The 22,730-nt window shown below is 46.1% G+C and overlaps 1 protein-coding gene across 1 annotated transcript in view; it reads left to right on the forward strand.

The window, feature by feature from the left end:
- LOC115083363 (histamine H3 receptor-like) overlaps positions 1–22,730 on the forward strand; it is a 64,553-nt gene that overhangs the window by 38,115 nt on the left and 3,708 nt on the right. Inside the window, exon 3 of the mRNA XM_029587162.1 lies at positions 16,307–16,473. Within this exon, the coding sequence (XP_029443022.1) occupies positions 16,307–16,473 (167 nt within the window). The remainder of the gene's footprint in view (positions 1–16,306; positions 16,474–22,730) is intronic.

Below are 22,730 nucleotides of genomic sequence, written 5' to 3' on the forward strand. Positions count from 1 at the left end.
AAAAAATGAAATTTCTCACCTATTAGTTAAAATTTGTAACCTATCATTAAAATCATCCATTGTACCTGAAGACTGGAGGGTAGCCAATGTAACCCCAATATTTAAAAAAGGTTCCAGGGGCGATCCGGGTAACTATAGACCAGTGAGCCTAACTTCAGTGCCAGGAAAAATAGTGGAAACTATCCTCAAGATCAAAATTGTATAGAGCATATAGAAAGACATGATTTAATGGAACACAGTCAACATGGATTTACCCAAGGGAAGTCTTGCCTAACAAACCTGCTTCATTTTTTTGAAGGGGTTAATAAACATGTGGATAAAGGTGAACTGGTAGATGTAGTGTATTTGGATTTTCAGAAGGCGTTTGACAAAGTCCCTCATGAGAGTTTTCTACAAAAACTAAAAAGTCATGGGATAGGAGGCGATGTCCTTTCGTGGATTAAAAACTGGTTAAAAGACAGGAAACAGAGAGTAGGACTAAATGGTCAATTTTCTCAGTGGAAAAGGGTAAACAGTGGAGTGCCTCAGGGATCTGTACTTGGACCGGTGCTTTTCAATATATATATAAATGATCTGGAAAGGAATACGACGAGTGACGTTATCAAATTTGCGGATGATACAAAATTATTCAGAGTAGTTAAATCACAAGCAGACTGTGATACATTACAGGAGGACCTTGCAAGACTGGAAGATTGGGCATCCAAATGGCAGATGAAATTTAATGTGGACAAGTGCAAGGTGTTGCATATAGGGAAAAATAACCCTTGCTGTAGTTACACGATGTTAGGTTCCATATTAGGAGCTACCACCCAAGAAAGAGATCTAGGCGTCATAGTAGATAATACATTGAAATCGTCGGCTCAGTGTGCTGCAGCAGTCAAAAAAGCAAATAGAATGTTAGGAATTATTAGGAAGGGAATGGCTAATAAAACGCAAAATGTCATAATGCCTCTATATCGCTCCATGGTGAGACCACACCTTGAATACTGTGTACAATTCTGGTCGCCGTATCTCAAAAAAGATATAGTTGCAAGGGAGAAGGTACAGAGAAGGTCAACCAAAATGATAAAGGGGATGGAACAGCTCCCCTATGAGGAAAGGCTGAAGAGATTAAGGCTTTTCAGCTTGGAGAAGAGACGGCTGAGGGGGGATATAATAGAGGTCTTTAAGATCATGAGAGGTCTTGAATGAGTAGATGTGACTCGGTTATTTACACTTTCGAATAATAGAAGGACTAGGGGGCATTCCATGAAGTTAGCAAGTAGCACATTTAAGACTAATCGGAGAAAATTCTTTTTCACTCAACACACAATAAAGCTCTGGAATTTGTTGCCAGATGATGTGGTTAGTGCAGTTAGTGTAGCTGGGTTCAAAAAAGGTTTGGATAAGTTCTTGGAAGAGAAGTCCATTAACTGCTATTAATCAAGTTTACTTAGGGAATAGCCACTGCTATTAATTGCATCAGTAGCATGGGATCTTCTTGGTGTTTTGGTAATTGCCAGATTCTTGTGGCCTGGTTTGGCTTCTGTTGGAAACAGGATGCTGGGCTTGATGGACCCTTGGTCTGACCCAGCATGGCAATTTCTTATGTTCTTATGTTCTTATGGCGGCTGATGTTGCTCTTTTGCTCTGTGCCACACTCTTCTTCTTCGGGCCGATGCTGCATGCACTAGCATGGTCTTTTCTTCCCTCGCATGCGACCACTGCACGCCACTTCCTTTTTTGAGCCACGGGGGGCGGGAAGAAGAGACCTTGCTGGTGCCGCTGACTCCAGCTCTCCTGCTGTGCTCTGCCCAGGCTATCAGCATTTTAAGCCCGGGAGGAGGATTAATTCCTATTTCCCTAGGGTAGAGGGAGCAGCTGGGTCAGCGGGGAACCGGGAAGTGTGGTGACACACCTGCTTGTGCTTGGCGACACAGTGTTGTATTGTGACACACCGGTTGAGAACTTCTGATCTAGCAGACATTTTTGGCCAGCCTCCTGCTGAGGGTGAAGGTCCACACCTTCCTGACACTGATGATGAGGAGGAGGAAGAGGAAAAGGAGGAGACAGAAGAGGCACCTAAAGTACAGTGCCATCTCACAACCAGGCTATCTACCTAAGGAATGCATTGATAGAGATACACTTTTAAATTGTCAGTACCTGTTTATTTACAGTTAATTAACAATGTAATATACAGGCTCTCTCTCTCTCTCACACACACACACACATATATACACACACACGTATTTATGCAACTACTCAGTGTTTGTGTGTCAGCAACCCCTGCTTTTGGCAGCTGAGAGAGACTCTCTGAGGCGAGCCACTCTATAGCTTTGCCTTGGGGGTGAGGTGGGGGGAGTCCTCTGAGGGGGTTGCAAGCTCATCATATGCTAATGGAAGGGGCTCTCAGAAGGAGCTGTTGCAGCGGGGGCAGGAGGAGGAGGAGCCCGGTGACTTTAGCTTGATTCTACCTGCTGGAGAATGCATTCAAACATCCCCAATTATGTGCAGCTCTTCCTGCAACCTCTCTAGCAGGTCTGCCAAATGGTCATTTTGACGCCTTATTCTTTCCTCACAAGAGTCAACGACACCTCTGTGGCAGCACATCTGAGGCAGAGGAGGCTGCACTGGCTCTTATTTATTTAAAATACTGTATAATTCACTTTTTACGAACATGTCTGTTCAATCTGGATTACAATATTTCCATACACAATCATTTCACAAACATAAACACACTTACATAAACAAAATCATGTTTAAAATCACCCTTAAAGTACACTAACATAAGACATTTTCTATAATCTATTATCTATACATTTGCTGAAAAAACCTAGCCTTCAACTTTTTCCTAAACTTTAATAATCTCTTTCCATCTGCAATTCATTTGGTAACAAATTCCAAAGCACTGGTCCTAGAAATGAAAAAAATCCTGTTTCTTGTCTCTATAGTCTAAAATTTCTAAAACTCAGTAGGTTTTGATCATTAGAACACAGAGTATGGCTAGCTATATATGATATCAATAAATGATCTAATCCATTAAGTACTTCCCCATACACCACATTATGAGTGATAGTGGGAGCCAATGAAGAGCTTTTAGATGTAGATATAGAGAATTACAATAGTCAGTTTTGCTCAGGATGAGTGCCTGCACGAACACCCTTAAGTCACTTTTTGAAATACAAATTTTCAGTGGTCTTAGTCTCAACTCAAAAAAGGCAAGCTTAACCACTAATCTTATCTGTTTCCTCAAAGTCAGAGTAGAATCAAGATGAATGTCAAGATTGCGTCCCTCTATATCGATAGGAATATTATTCTTTCTTATATTTAACAAATTATTCCTTTCTATCCACACTATTTTTGTCTTTCCGACACTCATATTATGAAACATCCATTGATTTATTGTTGCCAAAAATTGACCAACTAGTTTTTCTGTCAGACTTCCATCAGTGTCACAAGGTATAATCAGCTGAAGAGCCCTGGCATAAATGTAATAATTTACCCTACTGTTTTTAATATATTGGCTAGCGGCTGTAGTTATTTAGGACTGCTGACAAAGCAGATCCTTGGGGTAAACCAAGCTCTTCCGAGAAGATGAGTCTGCTCCATTTACTACCTGCTGTTTTCTATTAGTTATAAAAGACTTAAACCATTCCAACACTGTAGACTTGATTACAATAGCATGTAACTGTTCTAATAAAATTCTATGACACATTGGGCCTCATTTTCTAAAGGATCGCAGGCCTGCGATACTTTAGGGAATGAGGGGTGGGGGACCGAAACGGGGGGCGGGCCTGCGCTAGCCGGCAGCGATCGCACTGTCGCGGTGCGATCGCTGCCGGTTTCGCACCCAATAGCACCACCATAGAAGGTGAAGCTATTGGGCGCGAACCCGGACGCGAAAAGGGCCTTACCTTTTCGTCGTCCGAGGCGTCTTCGCGGAGTCGGCCCCGGTGATGCCCCAACTCCTCCTCTTCCGGGGATGACTCCGCCCCCATTTTGGTATCGCACACGATAAGGGACTTTTCGCATGCGAAACGTCCCTTATCGTGTGCGATCCGGATGGAAAATGAGGCCCATAGTGTGAAAAGCTGCAGTATCATCAAGCTCCACTAATAATATAGTTGTCTTACTATCAATTTCTCTCTGTAATTTATCTAACAATGAAAGCACACAGGTTTCTGTTCCATAAGCTTTTCTAAATCCAGATTGATAGGAATCAAATATATTATGTTCCTCCAAAAATTTAATTGCATTAACATATATTTTTTCAATCGCTTTAGAATATGGCAAATTCGATATGGGTCTAGAATTTGAAATCACTGTTGATGGCAGAGAGGGATTCTTCTTCACGTCTTATTACTGCTTTCTTTAATTCAGGCAATGAACTCTCTTGCAATGAGACATTCACTGTAGTCATTAGTACTTTATACATATCATCTTTTAAACTTTGAATAATCCAAACTGAATACGAGTCAGTAGAGCTGCATATAGACCTCAACCGGGAAAGAATCTTTTTTAATTCATCTATTATGAGTAATGAGACACCAGACCACTTTTCAATCCCATTCAACATCTCACTATTATCCACTGTAGGCCTGTCCTTTCCAAAGGTCACATACAGGTCATCAGTCTTCTTCTGGAAAAAATGAACTAATATTTCACAATTTGGCATATCTGAAGCTGGCTTACTAGAGGGTCTTAATAAATTCTGTACTATGTTAAACAATTTTTTGTATTGTTTAATGAAGCCCCTATTTGCTGTTGTATAGTAAGCTTACTTAGCTTCACCTAAACATCTCTTATACTTTACCAAACCACTTTGATAAAAGCTTTTAGCTTCAACACTCTTATTTTTTCTCCATTTTCTGTCTACTCACCTTATTCTTCTTGTCATAGTCTCAATAATTCTTGACCAAACCATAGTATCTTCTTTCTCAATTGTTTATTTTTGAGGAGCTATCTCAGTGTGCAGTGAACTGCATGCTAGCCCCTTCTGCTCATCTGCAAAAAAGCTGGGATGAACATATATCCTTGGAGATCATCAAGGATTGATCCTCTGGCATCAGCTCCTCCTCCTAATCCTTCATCTTCATCCCCGCATTTGCTGGCTCTCCTGGTCCTCCATTTTCAGTGTTTCCATCCCTTTTGACAGCTCCATACATGAAAGCCCTGGTATTTCCCCATCCTCTCAGAAAGCAGCATATAACATTGGGCCTGAAGGATGAGAGGACAATTGGCCTTAATTCATGGCTCAAGAAACTCTTTCTAGGTTAGAGTATAGTTTTACTGTTCTCATGCTATCCCACAGAGGATAGGGCCATGGCCCTCACCCTTTACAGTTTTCAGCTTAGATTGTAATGCATCATGCTGCCAGACAGAAACAAATGAGACAACCAAACTACCGTCAATACTTTGCTTTAATCAGAGAGATATTTGGGACACCGTGAGGGCCTGAATCTTTCCTGTCTGCTAGCAGGAAAAGGCAAGATGCCAGGGTAAGCAGTGGCAGGAGGCTGAATTTTTGGCAAGTTCTGGCTTAGCACTAACATAAAAATGCATGCCGATCTCTGAAATCCATAATTCATGTCATACAAATTCCTCCTGTTGGTATTATAATCCCTCAGGATGATGTAGTCAGAAAACCAGCGCTGATCTTTAATCGCCTCTATTAAGGCCTGTAACAGGCAAACCTTGGTTGGTTGTAGACATGGACAGTCTTACTTGTATCAGGGAAAGTACACAAAGAAGGCATTATTACAGAAAATGTACTTGGTGTGCTTTCAGAGCAGGAGGTATCATGCTGACTGATATCATGGCCCGCTCTGCTGGGGTTGGGAAAGGCCAGGTGGCTAGGCAGGACATACCTGGGAGGCTGGGTGGTCTGAAGTTGCTATCATCTGCCTAAGGCAGCCATCATTCTCCACGTGTTGAACCCTTGGGTACAGGAGACTGCCAGGACTTCCAGGGGAAAGCCGGGTCAAGCCAGAAGACAGAAGAGATGATCCAGGATCCTACGCAGCAACTAGACGCTCTGAAAACAGAGGGAACCTCATTGCAAGGCACGGAGGGACTCCAGATGCAGGGTTTAAATACCCTGAGGGCATCTGACATCATCCAAGGCAGGACTGAGGTGTTCCCGCGCTGGCCCCTTTAAATGGGAATCCCGCACGCATCAGGGGGTGGGGCCAGCTGCGCCGGATTGTCGGCGTCTCTCCCGAGGAGGGAGAGGTGCGCTGGAGGCCTGCAGGCCCATGGAGACCCCGAAATGGCCCGGGCCGTCCCCGAGGTAGGTGGAGGGACTGGGGCCCGGCCCAGGACCGCAACAGTACCCCCCCTTAAGCCCCTTCCTCGGGGGTCTGGGTTTCACCGGGTGGTCCAGATGAAACTGGTGGAGGAGACCTTTGTCCAGGATATTGGACGACGGCTCCCAGGAATTATCCTCTGGGCCGTACCCCTCCCAGGAGAGGAGGTATTCCCAGTGGCGGTGGTGGAATCGAATGTCCAGGACATCCTTCACCGTATAGGTGCCGTCGGTCTCGGCCTCAGTGGCGATGGGTTCCGGAGGCTTGGCATGAAAGGTGGAGAGCACCACAGGCTTAAGCAGGGACACATGGAACACGCTGTGAATCGGCAACGTGGATGGTAGTCGTAGGCGGTAGGATACAGTCCCAACTTGCTCAGCCACTGTGAATGGACCAATATACCTGGGGGCCAGGTGCATAGAAGGGACCAGTAGCCGAATATTTCTGGTGCTCAACCAGACCTTACTCCCTGGAAGGAGGACCGGGGCCGGGCACTGTTGTCTGTCAGCGTACTTCTTCACTTTGGCAGGCACTGTCCGGAGCTTTTCCTGGATAGAAATCCAGAGGGTGCGCAACTGTCGTGCCGTAAGTTGAACCGCAGGCGAGGGTATTGTCAGTGGCAGAGGCAATGGAGGCCTAGGGCTCTTTCCATAGACCAACTGAAACGGGGACAGGTCAGTTGCAGAGTGCTTGTGGCAGTTATATGAAAACTCCACCCAAGGTAATAAGGTGACCCAGTCATTTTGCAGATCTCTGACAAAGGCCCGGAGGAAGGCCTTCAGAGTTCGGTTGGTCCATTCGGCCTGGCCATTGGCCTGAGGGTGGAAGGTGGTTGTGAGGTCCAGCCGCACCCCGAACATCCTGCAGAGGGACCTCCAATACTTCGCCGTAAACTGTGGGCCACGGTCTGAGGTAATGTGCGAAAGGAGGCCATGTAGTCGGAAGACGTGCTGTGTGAAGAGGCTAGCCAACTCTGGCGCTGAAGGCAGTTTGGCAAGAGGCACGAAGTGGGCCATTTTCGAGAAATGGTCTACCGTGACCCAGATCACGGTCTTTCCGTCGGAAACCAGCAAATCCACAATAAAATCTGTGGACAGGTGAGTCCAGGGCTTCGTGGGAATGGGTAGTGGCTGCAGGAGCCCCCAGGGGCGTCCGTGCAGAGGTTTCTGCCGGGCGCAGGTAGGACATGACTGGACATAGTGTTGTGCATCCTTCTTGACCTGCGGCCACCAATAGAACTCGGTCAGAAGTTCTAGAGTCCTGGCAATTCCTGGGTGTCCGGTGGTCAGTGACTAGTGGGCCCACTCTAAGACTTTCCTGCGGGAACAAGAGGGTACCACAGTCTTACCCACGGGAGCCACCTCGGAAGCAGCCAGCAGGACTTTGGCTGGGTCCAAAAAGTACTGAGGCGGGTTGGTGGTATCTTCAGTCTCCGTCGTACGGGAGAGAGCATCCACCCGTACGTTCTTGGCCGCTGTTTGGTAACGGAGGGTAAAGTTGAATCGGCTGAAGAAGAGTGACCAGCGTGCCTGCTGTGGATTAAGACGCTGGGCATGGCACAGATATTCAAGGTTCTTATGGTCAGTGTAGACGATTATCGGATGTTGGGCCCCCTCTAACCATTGGCGCCATTCTTCGAAAGCTAGCTTGATGGCCAACAGCTCCTTATCACCGATGCCGTAGTTCCTCTCTGTGGGCGTGAATTTACGTGAGTAGTATGAACACAGCAGGGATTTGCCTCCAGCAGATAGTTGGCTTAGCACGGCCCCGATGGCTATGTCAGAAGCGTCGACCTCTACGAGGAACTGGCGTTGGGGGTCTGGGTGGCGAAGGCAAGTGTCCTGGAGGAATGCATTTTTTAATTCCTGAAATGCTCGCATGGTCGTGGGCGGCCAGTTCTTGGCATCGGCCCCCTTCCTGGTGAGGGCCGTCAGTGGAGCCACCATCTGGGAATAATGGGGAATGAATTGCCGATAAAAATTGGCAAAGCCGAGGAACTGCTGGAGTGCCTTAACTCCCACCGGTTGAGGCCAATCCTTGATGGCAACAACCTTGTCCGGGTCCATGCAGAACCCTGTAGAGGATACGATATACCCCAAGAAGGGTAGTGATTCTTGCTCGAATTGGCATTTCTCAAGTTTCGCTTAGAGACGATTCTCTCGCAACTTCTGCAGTACTTGGCGGACATCTTGACGATGCGTTCCTAAGTCCCTGGAATATATTAGGACATCGTCAAGGTAGACAATTACGGACGTATGTAGCATCTCCCTCAGAACCTCATTCATGAGGTTCTGAAAGACTGCCAGGGCATTGCAAAGGCCGAAGGGCATGACCAGGTATTCATAGTGGCCATCCCTTGTGTTAAAAGCGGTCTTCCACTCATCTCCGGGATGGATGCGCACTAGGTTGTACGCCCCACGAAGGTCCAGCTCGGTAAATACCTTGGCTCCCTGCAGGCGGTCGAGGAGTTCAGGAATCAAAGGTAACGGATACCAATCCTGCCGCGTGATGCTGTTCAAGCCCCGGTAATCTATGCAGGGTCGGAGGGACCCATCCTTCTTCGCTACGAAGAAGAACTCGGCTCAAGCCGGGGAATTGGAGGGCTGAATGAATCCTCGGTCCAGGTTCTCACGGATATAGGCAGACATAGCTTGTGTCTCCAGAAGGGACACCGGGTATACCCATCCCCGGGGCGGTGTGGTACCCGGGAGCAAAATGATCGCACAGTCGAAGGGGCGATGCTCCGGAAGGATCTCGGCCTTCTCTTTGGAGAAGACATTGTGGAAGTCTTGGTAGTGCAAAGGCAGGGCCAAGGAAGCCATTAGGAGAGGTATCGGAGGCCGAGGAACCGCGGCCAGGCAGGAGTCAAAGCACGATGGTCCCCAGGATGCCACCTGGAGGGAATCCCACGAGATTACAGGCGAGTTCTTCCAAAGCCAAGGTAGGCCCAGGATGACCGGATGCATGGACTTTTCTAGGACGAGGAAGGAATCTCCTTCTGATGCAGAATGCCAGTGCGTCACGTGAGGAGCTTGGTACAGGTAGCGATGGTGCCTGGGAGGAGTTTCCCCTGAATGGAGGACACACAGAGAGGGGTCGTTGGGGTTGGACCCCAATCTGGAGTTGCTGAACTAAATCTTTAAGTATGAAGTTCCCACTGGCTCCCGAGTCGATCAGGGCTTGCGTATCAAACTCCCCATCAGGGAGAAGTAAGGTCACCGGTACAATGCATGGGGAGTCTGAGGTGGTATGACCTAGGGTTAGCTCCCTGACTGTCCCTAGGTCCGAGCGTTTCCCTGATGCTCGCTACAACAGGCAAGAAAGTGGCCCTTGCCACTGCAGTACAGGCATAGGTCCAGAGACAGGCGTCTTCTTCTTTCCTCTTGGGAGATAGGTCCCCAACCCACCTGCATGGGTTCGGTGTCTGGAGAGACAGACGGGGAACTCCCGCTTCGGGACAGAGTGGTTCCACAGGTCCTGGGTCTAGGAGCCGACTTCTCCCGGAACCGGCGTTGGATGCGGCAGTCCACGCGGCCCGCTAGATCAATGAGATTGTGCAAGTCATTTGGGAGGTCTCTGGCCGCTAATTCATCCTGGAGTCTTGGGGAGAGACTCTCCAAAAAGATACCGTCCAAGCTGTCACTTCCCCAGTTCAACTCAGCGGCAAGAGTCTGGAAGTCCACAGCATGTTCCAACAAAGGGCGGTTGCCCTGACGCAGCTGGAGCAGTTCTGATGCGGCAGTGGGTTTGCGGGAGGACTCATCAAATACCCGTCTGAAGGCAGTGACGAATTACACCAAGTTGTCCAGGCGGGAGTCCTGGTGCTCCCTGAGGTTAGAGGCCCATGCCAGGGGTCTCCAGTCCAACAGAGAGATAATGAAACTTGTCTTGACCCAGTCTGTTGGGAACTGAAGTGGAAGGAGGTTGAATCGAATATAATGCTGGTTCAGGAACCCTTGGCAAAGGTTCCCGTCTCTTGAAAACCGCGAAGGTACTGGCATCTGTATGGGTGCGGTAGATCCGAAATTTGTCCCAGCTCCGGGTACCGAGGAACTGGCAGCCATAGCTCCGCCGACGTGGTTGGCTAGTCCCTGCACTGTCGCCATCAGGGAGTTGAGGCAGGTTTGCTGCTGTTGCAGCTTCTGGGCAATACCCGGGATGGCTTTTAAGCCTGCAGGATCCGCCGGGTCCATGGCCTTGCAAACTGTTACGGTCATGGACCCTTGGGCCGGCTGAGACAGTGGATGGTATGCTGTGGAGGACCACAGTAAGCGTCACAACCGGAAGGCGGCACAGAAGAGGCTCGGATGAGGCTTCACCACTGGAATTCCGAGGTCCCCCCAGGAGGAGTCCGTAGGGACCCGGACCTCTTGGACTTAGGTGGGATCCTATGTGACCAAGGATTCGGCCTGCGGCTGAAGAGATGGACGAAGGACGGCTGCGCCCAGGTAGCTGGAGAGTCTTCACCCTCGGAACCCCGCGGCCCCCCCGGGAGGAGCCCGTGAGAGCCCGAGCCGCTGGGACTTAGGAGAATCCTCTGGGCCAGCAAGTACCGGATACTTGAGGTGAAGAAGAAGCCAAAGTCGGAGTCCAAGAGCGAAGCCGGGTCAGAAGCCAGAAGTCCTGGCTGCTCTTCTGCAGTAGCCGAGACATTTAATATTTCAGATTTTTCAACGTTTCATTTGAAGCCGTCTTGTATTCATTATCCTTAATTTTAATGCCATGTATCTGAACATTACTGCAAACTTTAATAGCTAGGGGTTCTCAAAATAAAGCAAATAATAGTGGGGATAAGGGCATCCCTGTCTCGTCCCCCTTTTAATCGGAAAGGTCTTGGAATATGCACCATTAACCTTCACCCGGGCCCTGGGATCAGTATATAATTGCTGTAGACAGTTCAAAAAGTATGGTCCAAAATTCCCTTTCCGCAGTACACTAAATAAAAATGGCCAGTGGACCATATCGAAGGCCTTCTCAGCATCTACCGATAACAAGACTGTCAGAATATCCCGATCCCTCACCCACCAAATCAAGTCTACTATCTTTCGGATGTTGTCAGCTGCCATTCTGCCAGGAATAAATCCTGCTTGATCCGAATGCACTAGTCTGGCTAAGATTTTATTGAGGCGAGTCGCCATGATTTTAGCTAGCAGCTTTAAATCTATATTAATGAGGGAAATTGGGTGGTAGGATGCGCATTTGGATAGATCCCTCCCTGGTTTGCCTAAAATAGTGATTCCTGCTATGTTAGCACCCTCCCCCAAGGCGTTCCCTTCTCTTAGGTGGTTAAAAAACATCTGTATGGGGACCACTAGGGCTGTGGACAATTTTTTTTATAAAATAAGGGGGTGTAGCCATTGAGCCCTGGGGCTTTGTTAGATTTTAGACAATTTATAGCCTCTAGGATTTCATCCTGAGATATCTCTTGCTCTAGATATGCTCGCTCTTTCTCCGTCAGGCAGGGAAATTCTATATCTTGTAGATAGGAGTCAATGTGCTCCGGACAGATGGACGTATTGTCATTGTAAAGATCACCATAGAATTGTTGGAAGCAGTGTCTGATGTCAGGAGGGGAAGTGAGCATTCTTCCATCCCCGCTGCGGATCTCAACAATTTGAGATTGGGTCTGTTTTATTTTTCAAATAACGAGCGAGAAGCTTCCCTGCCCGGTTGCCCCATTCAAATTTTTCCTGTGTTATTAGAGTTTGTCTCTCAGTTCTGAGTCTGCAATATTTTGAAGTTCTTCTCTGGCTTTCTGTAATTTAGCATAGGTGGATTTTGCTAGGGTTCGTCTATGGATTTCCGACAGCCTTGCTATATCAATTACAGGCTGATACAGTACAGTGCGCTCCGGCTGATACAGTACAGTGCGCTCCGGTGGAGCGTACTGTTAACCCAGGTTTGGACGCGCGTTTTTGACGTGCTAGCTTTACCCCTTATACAGTAAGGGGTAATAGCGCGTCAAAAACGCGCATTCAACCCCCCCAAAACTAATAGCGCCCGCAAAATGCAAATGCATGTTGATGGCCCTATTAGTTATTCCCGCGCGATACAGAAAGTAAAATGTGCAGCCAAGCCGCACATTTTACTTTCAGAAATTAACACCTGCCCAAAGGCTGGCGTTAATTTCTGCCGGCGCCGGGGAAGAGTACAGAAAAGCAGAAAAAACTGCTTTTCTGTACACCCTCCGACTTAATATCATAGCAATATTAAGTCAGAGGCCCCAAGAGTGAAAAAAAAAGTAAAAATTAAAAAAAAAAAATTAAAAATTGGCCCGTGACCCACGGGTCGGAAGATGGACGCTCAATTATGCCGGTGTCTGTTTTCCGAACACGTGGCTGTCAGCGGGTTTGAGAACAGACGCCGGCAAAATTGAGCGTCAGCTGTCAAACCCACTGACAACTGCCGCTCCTGTCAAAAAGGAGGCTCTAGGGACGTGCTAGTGTCCCTAGTGCCTCTTTTTATCGCGGGCCCTAATTTGCATAGGCCACCCTCCTGAATTGCGCGCCCAGGAGAGTGGCCTGTGCGCGCACTGGTAGACCGGGCACTCGCCAGCTCTCCCGCGTGTTTTTCTGTATCGGCCTGCTTGTAAGGTTTGTTTCTGCTTTTGCTTTTGTTTTTTAATGTGTGAGCCTCTTGAAATCAAGTGTCCCCTCACCACTGCCTTCATACAGTCCCATAGGATCCTAGGATCACCTTCATTGATGGTAAAGTATGATGTTATATCCTCTACTAGGTGTTTGCAATAAGTGTCATCTAGCAATAGGGAATCATTCATTTTCCAGGGAGGGAAACCTTGGCCCGCAGTGTGGACCCCCAGATCCAGACCTATCAAGGCATGATCAGACCATGTAATAGAATTAATAAACGCCCCTGTAACCCTCCCAATAACAATTTGTCTATCAAATAATAATCGATCCGTGAGTATGTGTGATATGTTGGGGAGAAGAAAGTAAAGTTTTTAGTTTGTGGGTTCTTCTGTCGCCATTCATCAACAAGGTCCCATTTAGAGATAAGAGATCTAAGCCGCTTCCTAGGCTTCCCCGTTCCCATATTACCTCCTCCAGTGTTGTCTACATGTGGGTATAGTGTTAGATTAAAGTCACCCAGTATTATTAGAGTGCCATCTCCCTCCTTGGAGAGTAGCTGGTTGATGGATGCAAAAAAGATGTGTTGATTAGTATTGGGAGCATAAATATTCAATAGAGAAAACATCTCTCCTCGATATTCAAATTTAACCAGTAAATAGCGTCCACAATCATCTGCAACAAGAGATTTGATAATATAATCGCACCCTTGCTTAAATAAGATACTAACTCCAGTGTATTTGTTTGTTTTGTTTGCTGGGGAGTAAAATTGGTATGCGAACATTGGCCACGCCAGCAAGTGTTAGGAAAATGGGTGCTCAATATGAGAGCCCGTTTTACCATGTGTGATTTTGCATCAGCCCCCAAGTCTTTTAAGTACCTTGTAACACCTTTGACAATGGGAAATGGAATGAAACCAGCAACTTGTTTCCCACAGGCCACCAGATAGCTTAGAGAAGGTAGTGACTTTTGATTACCACAGACCTGAGTAGGATTTGAAGTAGTGATTAAGAAGTGGAAGACTTCCATAATCTTTTGCCAATCCCCTTCAGCTGTCCTAGTGCCAAGCTGAATATTTATTTTTCTCTAGGTCAGTAGTTTTTAATTTAATTTCCACAAGTCCACTTCAATGGCTATATTTCATACACTGTGAGACATTCTCCACTTTGATTCATAAGCTTATAAATCAAAGAAGTTGTGAATAGAGTTTTCTGAAACTGAAATTAGAAAGCACAACCAATGTTGGTGGAATGATTGCAGCTCTGAGCACTCCTTGGTAGCTCAGATAGCTGACTTGCTGTTTATGAGTAGGAGTTATGAATATTTCTACCTTGACTTTTTTGAGTTCAGTTTCCTATAGGGTAACTTACTTTACATGAAGATTTCCATATCTGCTCATCTCTCATATCTTTGATCCATTCATCCTTTTTAAATTTTTTTGTTCATTCTATTCTAACCCAAGGAAGTGAGTGTCAGCTTCCGAAAATTACATAATAACATAAGACGTTGCCATACTGGGTCAGACCGAGAGTCCATCAAGCCCAGTATCCTGTTTCCAACAGTGGCCACTTCAGGTTACAAGTACCTGGCAAGTACCCAAAACATTAAGTAGATCCCATGCTTCTAATGCCAGTAATAGCAGTGGCTTTTCCCTAAGTCAATTTGATTAATAGCAATTAAAAAGGGGCAGACACGCGGCATGCGGGGAGGGCCCCCCTTAACCTGGCGCTTGCCGGAGAGGGAGGCCCCCCCCCCCCACATTTCCCCGACTCACCTGGCCATCGCGACGGCGCGGATCGGGCCCCCCCCTGGTGAGGGGGAGGGTCGGCGATGACGCGCGCAGCACGGCGACGCCGGCACGTCATAGCGTGTGACGTCAGCCTCGCGGCGATCGCGAGACTAGGGGGTCCCAAAAGCCACGGCGAGCGCTGGGCCCGGCCTCTTTTCCGGCCAGCGCTCGCGTTTCACCCACCCACCCAACTAAGCAAGGGGAGATTACCTAAAGGGGGAAAGGCCGAGCAAGGGTGAAAGGGATCGATAGTTAGAAGTTGATGTTAGGAAGTAGATGATGAGAATGTATCAATTTGTCGCAGCTAATTGATGGCGGGGGTACCTGAGTCGGCAGGAAGATGGGGACCTTGAGGACACGGTGAGGGCAAACCAAAAGTCCTCGGGGAAGGAAAAGTGCGTATAGTTGGGCGTGGGCTGCCCGGAGGAATGGCCCTGTGGCTCTGACACAGCGGGGGGCCGGAAAGATGGTGGCGGACTGGCTTAACACGGCGGACGCCTGCATTGAAGCCCGGATTGCAATATGGTTAAACGCACCAACGACTCGGGTACCGGTAATGTATTTACGTTAATGTTAATAAATGCTGCGGCCTTGTTTACACCAAAATTGGAGTCTGAGTGGTATGTTGGTAATATGTGAAGGGGAACCGAGAATCGGAGGGGGGCGGGGGTGGACGCGAAGGTGCAAGCTACCAATGTTAATGGACTTCTCCTCCAAGAACTTATCCAAACCTTTTTTAAGCCCAGCTACACTAACTGCCCTAACCGCATCCTCTGTGAACAAATTCCAGAGCTTAATTGTGTATTGAGTAAAAAATAATTTTCTCCAATTTGTTTTCAATGTGCTACTTGCTAACTTCATGGAGTGCCCCCCTAGTCCTTCTATTATCTGAAAGAGTAAATAACAGATTCACATTTACCCGTTAATCAAGAAATGTGTTAAGTTTGTCCAAGAAAAAGTTATCAGCTTATATATTTTTTTGTTGGTTAACCTTTATTTGTGTACATTCAAATTTGTACTACAGAATACCTATCACAATTTTCGTGTCCTCTCTCTTACTTCTACTGTTTATAATTTCTGTAGTGCTACGAGATGTATGCAGCATTCTACATATGCACATATGTCCCTGCTCCAAGGAGCTTACAATCTAGTTAAAGCACACATACAGGTCAAATCAAAGGCTTCAGGAAATATAGTTATTCTAGTAAAATGGTTAAAATTAACTAGGCTATGATCACAGAGAACTTAAATTTAAGATTTAAAAGCAGGCTCTATGTGCCAACACTTATACTCTATTCTTCTTATATTCCTTATAAGGAAACAGACCTTTTTCTTTTGAAAGCTTAGGGACATCAGAATATATTGTGATGTCATCAAATATTTTTAAAGTTGCCAAGCTATTGATTAGAACCAGTGACCACCAGTTGATTCCATTTCTTTTCTAGTTTCCAAGAGGGAAAAACATCTTTAATATTTAATGATCGGCTTATTATACAAAAACTCACGTAATGAATATTGTCATAATCATGTGAAACTTTCTGTACCAAAGGAAACCAGTCATCATGAAATGTTCATATGTTTCCTTGTTGTTGTAGTACAGCTTTTTTCTTTTACCAAAATGAATTTTGTATGAATTGTTTCCCTAGGTGCCATCTGTATTCCAATATATATCCCTTACATTCTGACGGGAAAGTGGTTGTTTGGGAGAGGCCTCTGTAAGTTCTGGTTAGTTTCAGACTATGTTATGGGTACATGTTCAACGTTTAACATCGTCCTCATCAGTTATGATCGATTTCTCTCAGTTACTCAAGCTGTAAGTAGTACATGTTTTCTGATAACAATTCAGCCTGGCCATTGTGCTGGAACCGTGAAAAGTCTTTAATGGGGTTGGCCATCACTGGTATGATTTTTTACATGGAGTATAGTGCTGGGAGTCAGTAAGGATTCCTGGGTTCTAGAGCTGTCTTGTTTACTAAATTTCTATGTATTCCTAAGTCCCTTTAACTTCTTGTGACTTAATTAACATCATTTTATAGAATTGAGTAAAATAATAATGTTGCTTATATTTTCCTCGTAAGATGTTGGAATGTAATGAGCATGCACTGAGAAAGCTGCATGGTACATACCAATAGGCGGTTGCCTGCATGGGTTTGAGACCATATAAAATGCATGCTCATATGTATTTCTAAATGCAATTTACCTGCTATGTTTGGGTACCACAATAAAACAAATATTCTGCTATAACGGCTCTTGTTACATCAAATAATGTGGTTACAAATGACCATCATATACTGTCTCCAGTGCAAATGGCTATTTGATAAAGCCTATTAAAGCACAGGGACCTGGTATTTATGGTGCAGATGGCTCTTTTGATAAAGCCTTAAAGCACAATATCCAGCTTAATCATTGGTCATTTTTTGTTATTTTTTGTTACAGTCCTCGTTGTGGCTATCTTAGCTGTGGCTGCAAATATCTCAAGATAGTGCACAGTTAAAAAACATATGAGGTACATTTTAAAAGCCCTGCGCGCGTAAATCCTTCCGGATTTACATGCGCAGGGCACTCGCGCGCCGGCGCACCTATTTTGCATAGGCCGACGGAGTGCGTAAAGCCCCAGGATGTGCATAAGTCCCGGGGCTTCGTAAAAGGGGCGGGAGGGGGCATGTCCGGGGCGGGTCAGAAGACCGGGGACATGTCCGGGGGTGTGTCCGGGCCAGGGGGCGGTTCGAGGTGGGTCCAGGGGCGTGGCAATGCTTCGGGGGCGGGCTGGGAGGGCAGTCCCGAGTCCCCCGGCACTGCGGCCTGTGCCAGGGGATGACGAGGCGGCGCGCACAAGTTACGCCTGCTTCAAGCAGGCGTAACTTGTACAACAAAGGTAGGGGGGGATTTAGGTAGGGTTGGGGGGTGGGTTAGATAGGGGAAGGGAGGGGAAGGTGAGGGGATGCGGAGGGAACGGAGGCAGGCTGTGCATCTCGGCGCGCGCAGGCTGCCGATTTTGCGCATACTTGTGCGCGCTGACCCCGGATTTTAAAAGATACGTGCGTAGCCGCGCGCGCGTATTTTTTTTAAGATCTACCCCATAATGTGCACTTATTTCTTTGTTGTAGTCCTGAAGTGGATCCTCCAACTCTGCAGGGTTTCAGAGTAAAAAAACTCTTTCTTCAGGGAGCTTCAGGAAGACATAATTATGTGTAGATGATACCAGCTTAGATTAGTCCTCTAAGTGAAACAAAAATAAAGATGTGAGCGAGCCTGTTAATACTGTATTATTGCTAGCAATTAAATATATGGCTTCATGATGGGAAAACACTTACTAAATCTCTTTGATGTGGTCAGCGTTGCGTGCTGATGACACGGATTGTTTTGTTTAAACTGCAACAACAACGATATAATCGCACTCTTAGTAAAAAAGTTGCACACATTGAAGCATGATAGAAAGGAAGGGAATGAGAATAACTTATAGCCGGAAGTCAAACCTCTTCAAAAACTTACATCCACCAAGCGGTTGTAAAACTTGCTTTGGTTTTCTTGTCCGCGTCTTTTTTGACAGCGATGCCACTGCCAAAACGCCATATTTAAAGGGAATCCATTGACTGAGTGGATCAATGGGAAGTGACGGAGTACTTCCAAAAATGGTGAGATCCTAATATGGGCAATGACGTCGGCGTCTGGCGGCCATTTTGATGTAAGTCCTTATATGGACAATGATGTTGGCACTTGCTAGCGAAGGGGATGTCCTTCGGCCATTTTTGTTTTTTTATCCTTTTGTTTTTTCTTTCAAGAGAATAGCTGTCAATAATAGGATAAACAAAAATGGCCGAAGGACATCCTCTTCGCTAGCAAGTGCCGACATCATTGTCCATATAAGGACTTACATCGCGCGTATGTTATAAAATCGGGTGTACATTTGTGCACATCGGGTAGCGTGCACAAATGTACCCCGCGTGCGCAGGTTAGAAAATCTACCCCATAGTGTCTTAGTTGGTTGCTGAATAATGGGATCCAAGTCCCCAAGTTACCTGGGGTACAGTCACCATTCTAATAATCTCTCTCTGTGTGTCAACTCCTCTAGATTTTAGACAGAGACTCACTCAGTTTGGAATGGACCTGGAAAGTCAATGAAAAAATACTCTACACTCCTGAAACTTCACATGGCTGGAATCTTCCATACGTTCACCTATAGTGAAGGCTTAAACAGCCTTACATATGTGTGTGCTTTCCCTTGGAAAACTAGTGCAGTGTCTGAGAGTTAAAAGTACGCACAGACTTCATCCCATTGTGAACAATTTGAAAATTGTCCACACTAGGGGTACTTTTCCAACTGCATGCATTGGTGCAAATATCTCAGATACTTTTTACCCTTGGACTTTGTACCAGTTTTCAAAGTGAAAGCACCCACATAGTTTTACTTTGAAATAAATTTTAGGAAAAAAACTACCTGCACATATTTATACTTGCTACTGTTTGCGTGTAGTTTTCCTGAGATAGAATACAGGCACACTTTGGAAAATTCAAAGGGATGTGTGTAAGGTCAAGTCGCCCCCGCCCTGGGAAACATCTCTTCTCACTGTGGGTAGAGCTCTATATGTAGTAGCTCTACATGAGAATGATATTCAAAAGCCATTTAGAAGGATAACTGAAAAGTTAGCCATCTAAATGGCTTAACCGCGCTAGTACATGGTTGATCTGGCTAAATTCTAGCCGGTAACAAGTTATCTGGCTAGAATTTAGCTGGATAAATCAGGGGTGTTCCTGGGGCGGGAGGAAGGCATTCCAGAGAGGAGCAGAATAGCCAGATAGGTTTGGAGTTAGCTGGCCGTGTTGTAGGGCTGGTCTAAAGTTAGCTGCCTATACATATCCGGCTAACTTTCACATAACCAGATATATTTAGTGGTGCTGCTGGGCGACTGGATATTCTGGTTAAGTTAGCCAGATAAGTTTATCCGGTTGACTTAACTAGCCGCTCTGTGTAAGTTTACCGGACTCAGAGAGGGATATTTTCAAAAAGCCCATTTCCTCAGTAAAATACTATTTCATCCACAAGGATAGCTTCCAAATTACTCTTCCTATTCACTATTTTCATGCATTTATTCAACTGCAATATTACTATAAATTGTCCTTTGGTTTGTTTTCATTTTTTTGTCATTATTTGCTCTATCTCTCATCCAATGTAAATAGGGTTGCCAACTGGCTCCAAATTTTCTGGTTTTACCCCATTGCATGCTGGGACTTATTCTGATTTCCCTATTGTATTCCCTAAGAAAAGCAAGACTATAAGTACCTGCTTGCAGGGAAGTAAAACCAGGGCTGGATCAGCCTGCCCTGAAAATCTGGAGCAAGTCGGCAACCCTAGATGTAAACAACTGGATGAACTTGGCTAGGAAAGGCATGCAAAAAAAGACATCAAACTGAGGAATGCAAACAGAAAATTGCAGCATTAGTCATCATTTTCATAATACCTTAAACACAGGGGTCCATCTTCAAAAGTTATCTGGCTAGGTAAGTCAGCCAGATAATCTTAGCTGGGATATTCAATGATTCAGATAACTTTTAACTTATTGAGCAGGCCTAAAGTTAGCTGGATAACTTAGCTGGATCAGTCTCAATAACACTACTTATCCAGCTTAATTAGCCAGATAAGTAGCTCCTCCTAGTTACGCTACCATCTCGCTCATCATTTAGCTGGATAAATACTTGGTCGGATAAGTACACAGGATCAGATAAGAACATAAGAACATAAGAAAATGCCATACTGGGTCAGACCAAGGGTCCATCAAGCCCAGCATCCTGTTTCCAACAGTGGCCAATCCAGGTCATAAGAACCTGGCAAGTACCCAAAAACTAAGTCTATTCCATGTTACCCTTGCTAAAGGCAGTGGCTATTCTCTAATGGCCGGATTTTAAATGCCCTGCGCGCGTAAATTCGCCTGCTGCTACTTAGCCGCTCAAGTCCCTACTTATACAGCTAAGTGGCACTGAATATATGCAAATATTTACAAACAATTGCTGCCAATAAGCAGTGAAAGAATCCGACAAGGAAAATGAAGGAAGAACTAGGGATCTTCATGCTGAAACTTCCCATGGATAACTACAGAGACAAGGTAGAGAAGAGTGACATTTTATCATGGTGGTTTTGCTTCAGAAACTGAAGAATAGGTGACCTTCTTCAAATGGCTGTGACAGACTTGAATTTTCATTGCTGGCTAAAGCATCTGGTAGCTGATATACTGTGATTAAATGCAGGGTGGGTGGTGGAACTGTCTGTGGACATCTAGGGGCTAATTTTCAAACTGACTTCCTTTTTACTTATAGCAGCATTTTGCACTAGTTTTCAAAGGAGAAAAAATGTGCATATTGAGGGAAGACATTTTCAGACTACTGATTTATGTGTGCAAAATCACTATTTACTCCCATGCAGCCCCCATCCAGGTCAGCTCTTGGGCACAGGGGCATGCGGAAAGGGTCCCAAGATCTCCAAGGGTTCCCGCCCCCGAGGTTCGTGCTAACACTGCAACAAAGTTAGGGACGTGCACGCGCGTGTGCCCTAGGAGGCCTCAGGTCAAGATGTCCGAATGCCGTGCCAGAGCTGCTCCGGGGAAGCCGGAGGGTGAGGCAAGGGGACGCCACGGATGCCATTCTCCTGAGGCTGGTGGAGAAAGCTGAGAGAAAGGTGAGGCATGTTGGGCGAAGTCATCTGAGCCTGACGGACGCAACAGTAGGTCTTGGTGGGTGTCCTGTGGCTGACTGTGTGCATCACTTTTGTTGTACATTGGCTCAGGATGCGGTTGATCAATTGTCTCCTGTTTAGGCACAGGGTATTCAAATGGAGCCCTTCCTGAGTGTAGTTGCCTGGTTCTTTCTCGTTTCCAATCCCCATGGGATGCTGGGATCCATGGTTGCGCTGAAGTGTTTTCCTTGGGGCGTGTGCCTGGCGCATGAGTTAATTGCAATGCATCCGTGTGATTCAGAGCCGGTGGATCACTGCAACGGCGTTTAGTATTCATGGCATTTTGCATTTCAGGTCCGATTTCTTCGGTCAAGACAGCCATTTGTGAGGGGGAGAGTGTCCTCCCAAGATACGAGGGTTTCTCTGAGGGAGGCGGTGTTTTGGTGCTGGCATGTGTTGAAGGGTGAGCCGTGACATACTCAAGGGTCCGCTGAGCCGTATCCTGCTGGGCCTTGGATCTGAGTGGGTCCTTCCCACTGTCTTGGTCTAGGGCCACATCAAATACCTTAGCTTCAGCTTCAAGGGCTGCTGCCTTTCCTTTCTGTCACAACATGTCCAAGGCAATATCCTTTCTGCGTGCTTCAGCGGCAGCTGTAGCAGCAACCTTCTGTTGCTTTTTTTCTATTCTGAGCCTTTCCATTTTAAGGGCTTCTTCTTGTTCAGCAAACTGCATGCGTATCATGGCTGCTTGAGACTCTTCTTTCTTTTGGATGGCAGCTGTGCTGAGATGAGAACGGTTTGAGGATCTTGACCCGTGTGACCTTGGGGACTTTGTTGTATACTTAGAGGTGCAAGAGTGCTGAGAGTCAATCTCACTTATTGAATCGCTGCTTCTGGCCACTGTTAGTGGTAATCCATTACCATTCTCTGGTTGTATTTGGTCTAAAATTCTGCTGGTGGCCTTTTTCTTCAAGGCTTTCTGCAGTGTTAATTCATGTTTACTTGAGATATTCTGCTATGATGAGCTGATAGGTTTGGAAATAAAGCTTCAGCTGCTCTATATGGTGCTTAAGGTTGACAGGGTTTTTTGAGACCTTCTCCTTTTCCTGTTCAACACTATGCCACTCCCTTTCTATCTTGTGCTTATGCTCTTATCTGCTCGTCTCATATCTCTCCATAGCTTTCTCTGATAGTTTACATAATCTCTTCAGTTTACTGCTTTCATCCTTTCTTTCAATATCCTCTCCCTTTTGCTCTGTGTCATCTCTTAATTCAATGGTTTAAGTTAGCTGTTTTAAGGTGTCTTTCTGTGCTGCTGCTTCAGCCATATCCCTCTCTCATCAGCAAATACTTCTTTCAGTCACTGAGTTAGGGGGGATGTGCTGCTGAATTGTTTTAGAAGT

Source organism: Rhinatrema bivittatum, chromosome 2 (genome assembly GCF_901001135.1).
Source record: "Rhinatrema bivittatum chromosome 2, aRhiBiv1.1, whole genome shotgun sequence".
NCBI lineage: Eukaryota > Metazoa > Chordata > Amphibia > Gymnophiona > Rhinatrematidae > Rhinatrema > Rhinatrema bivittatum.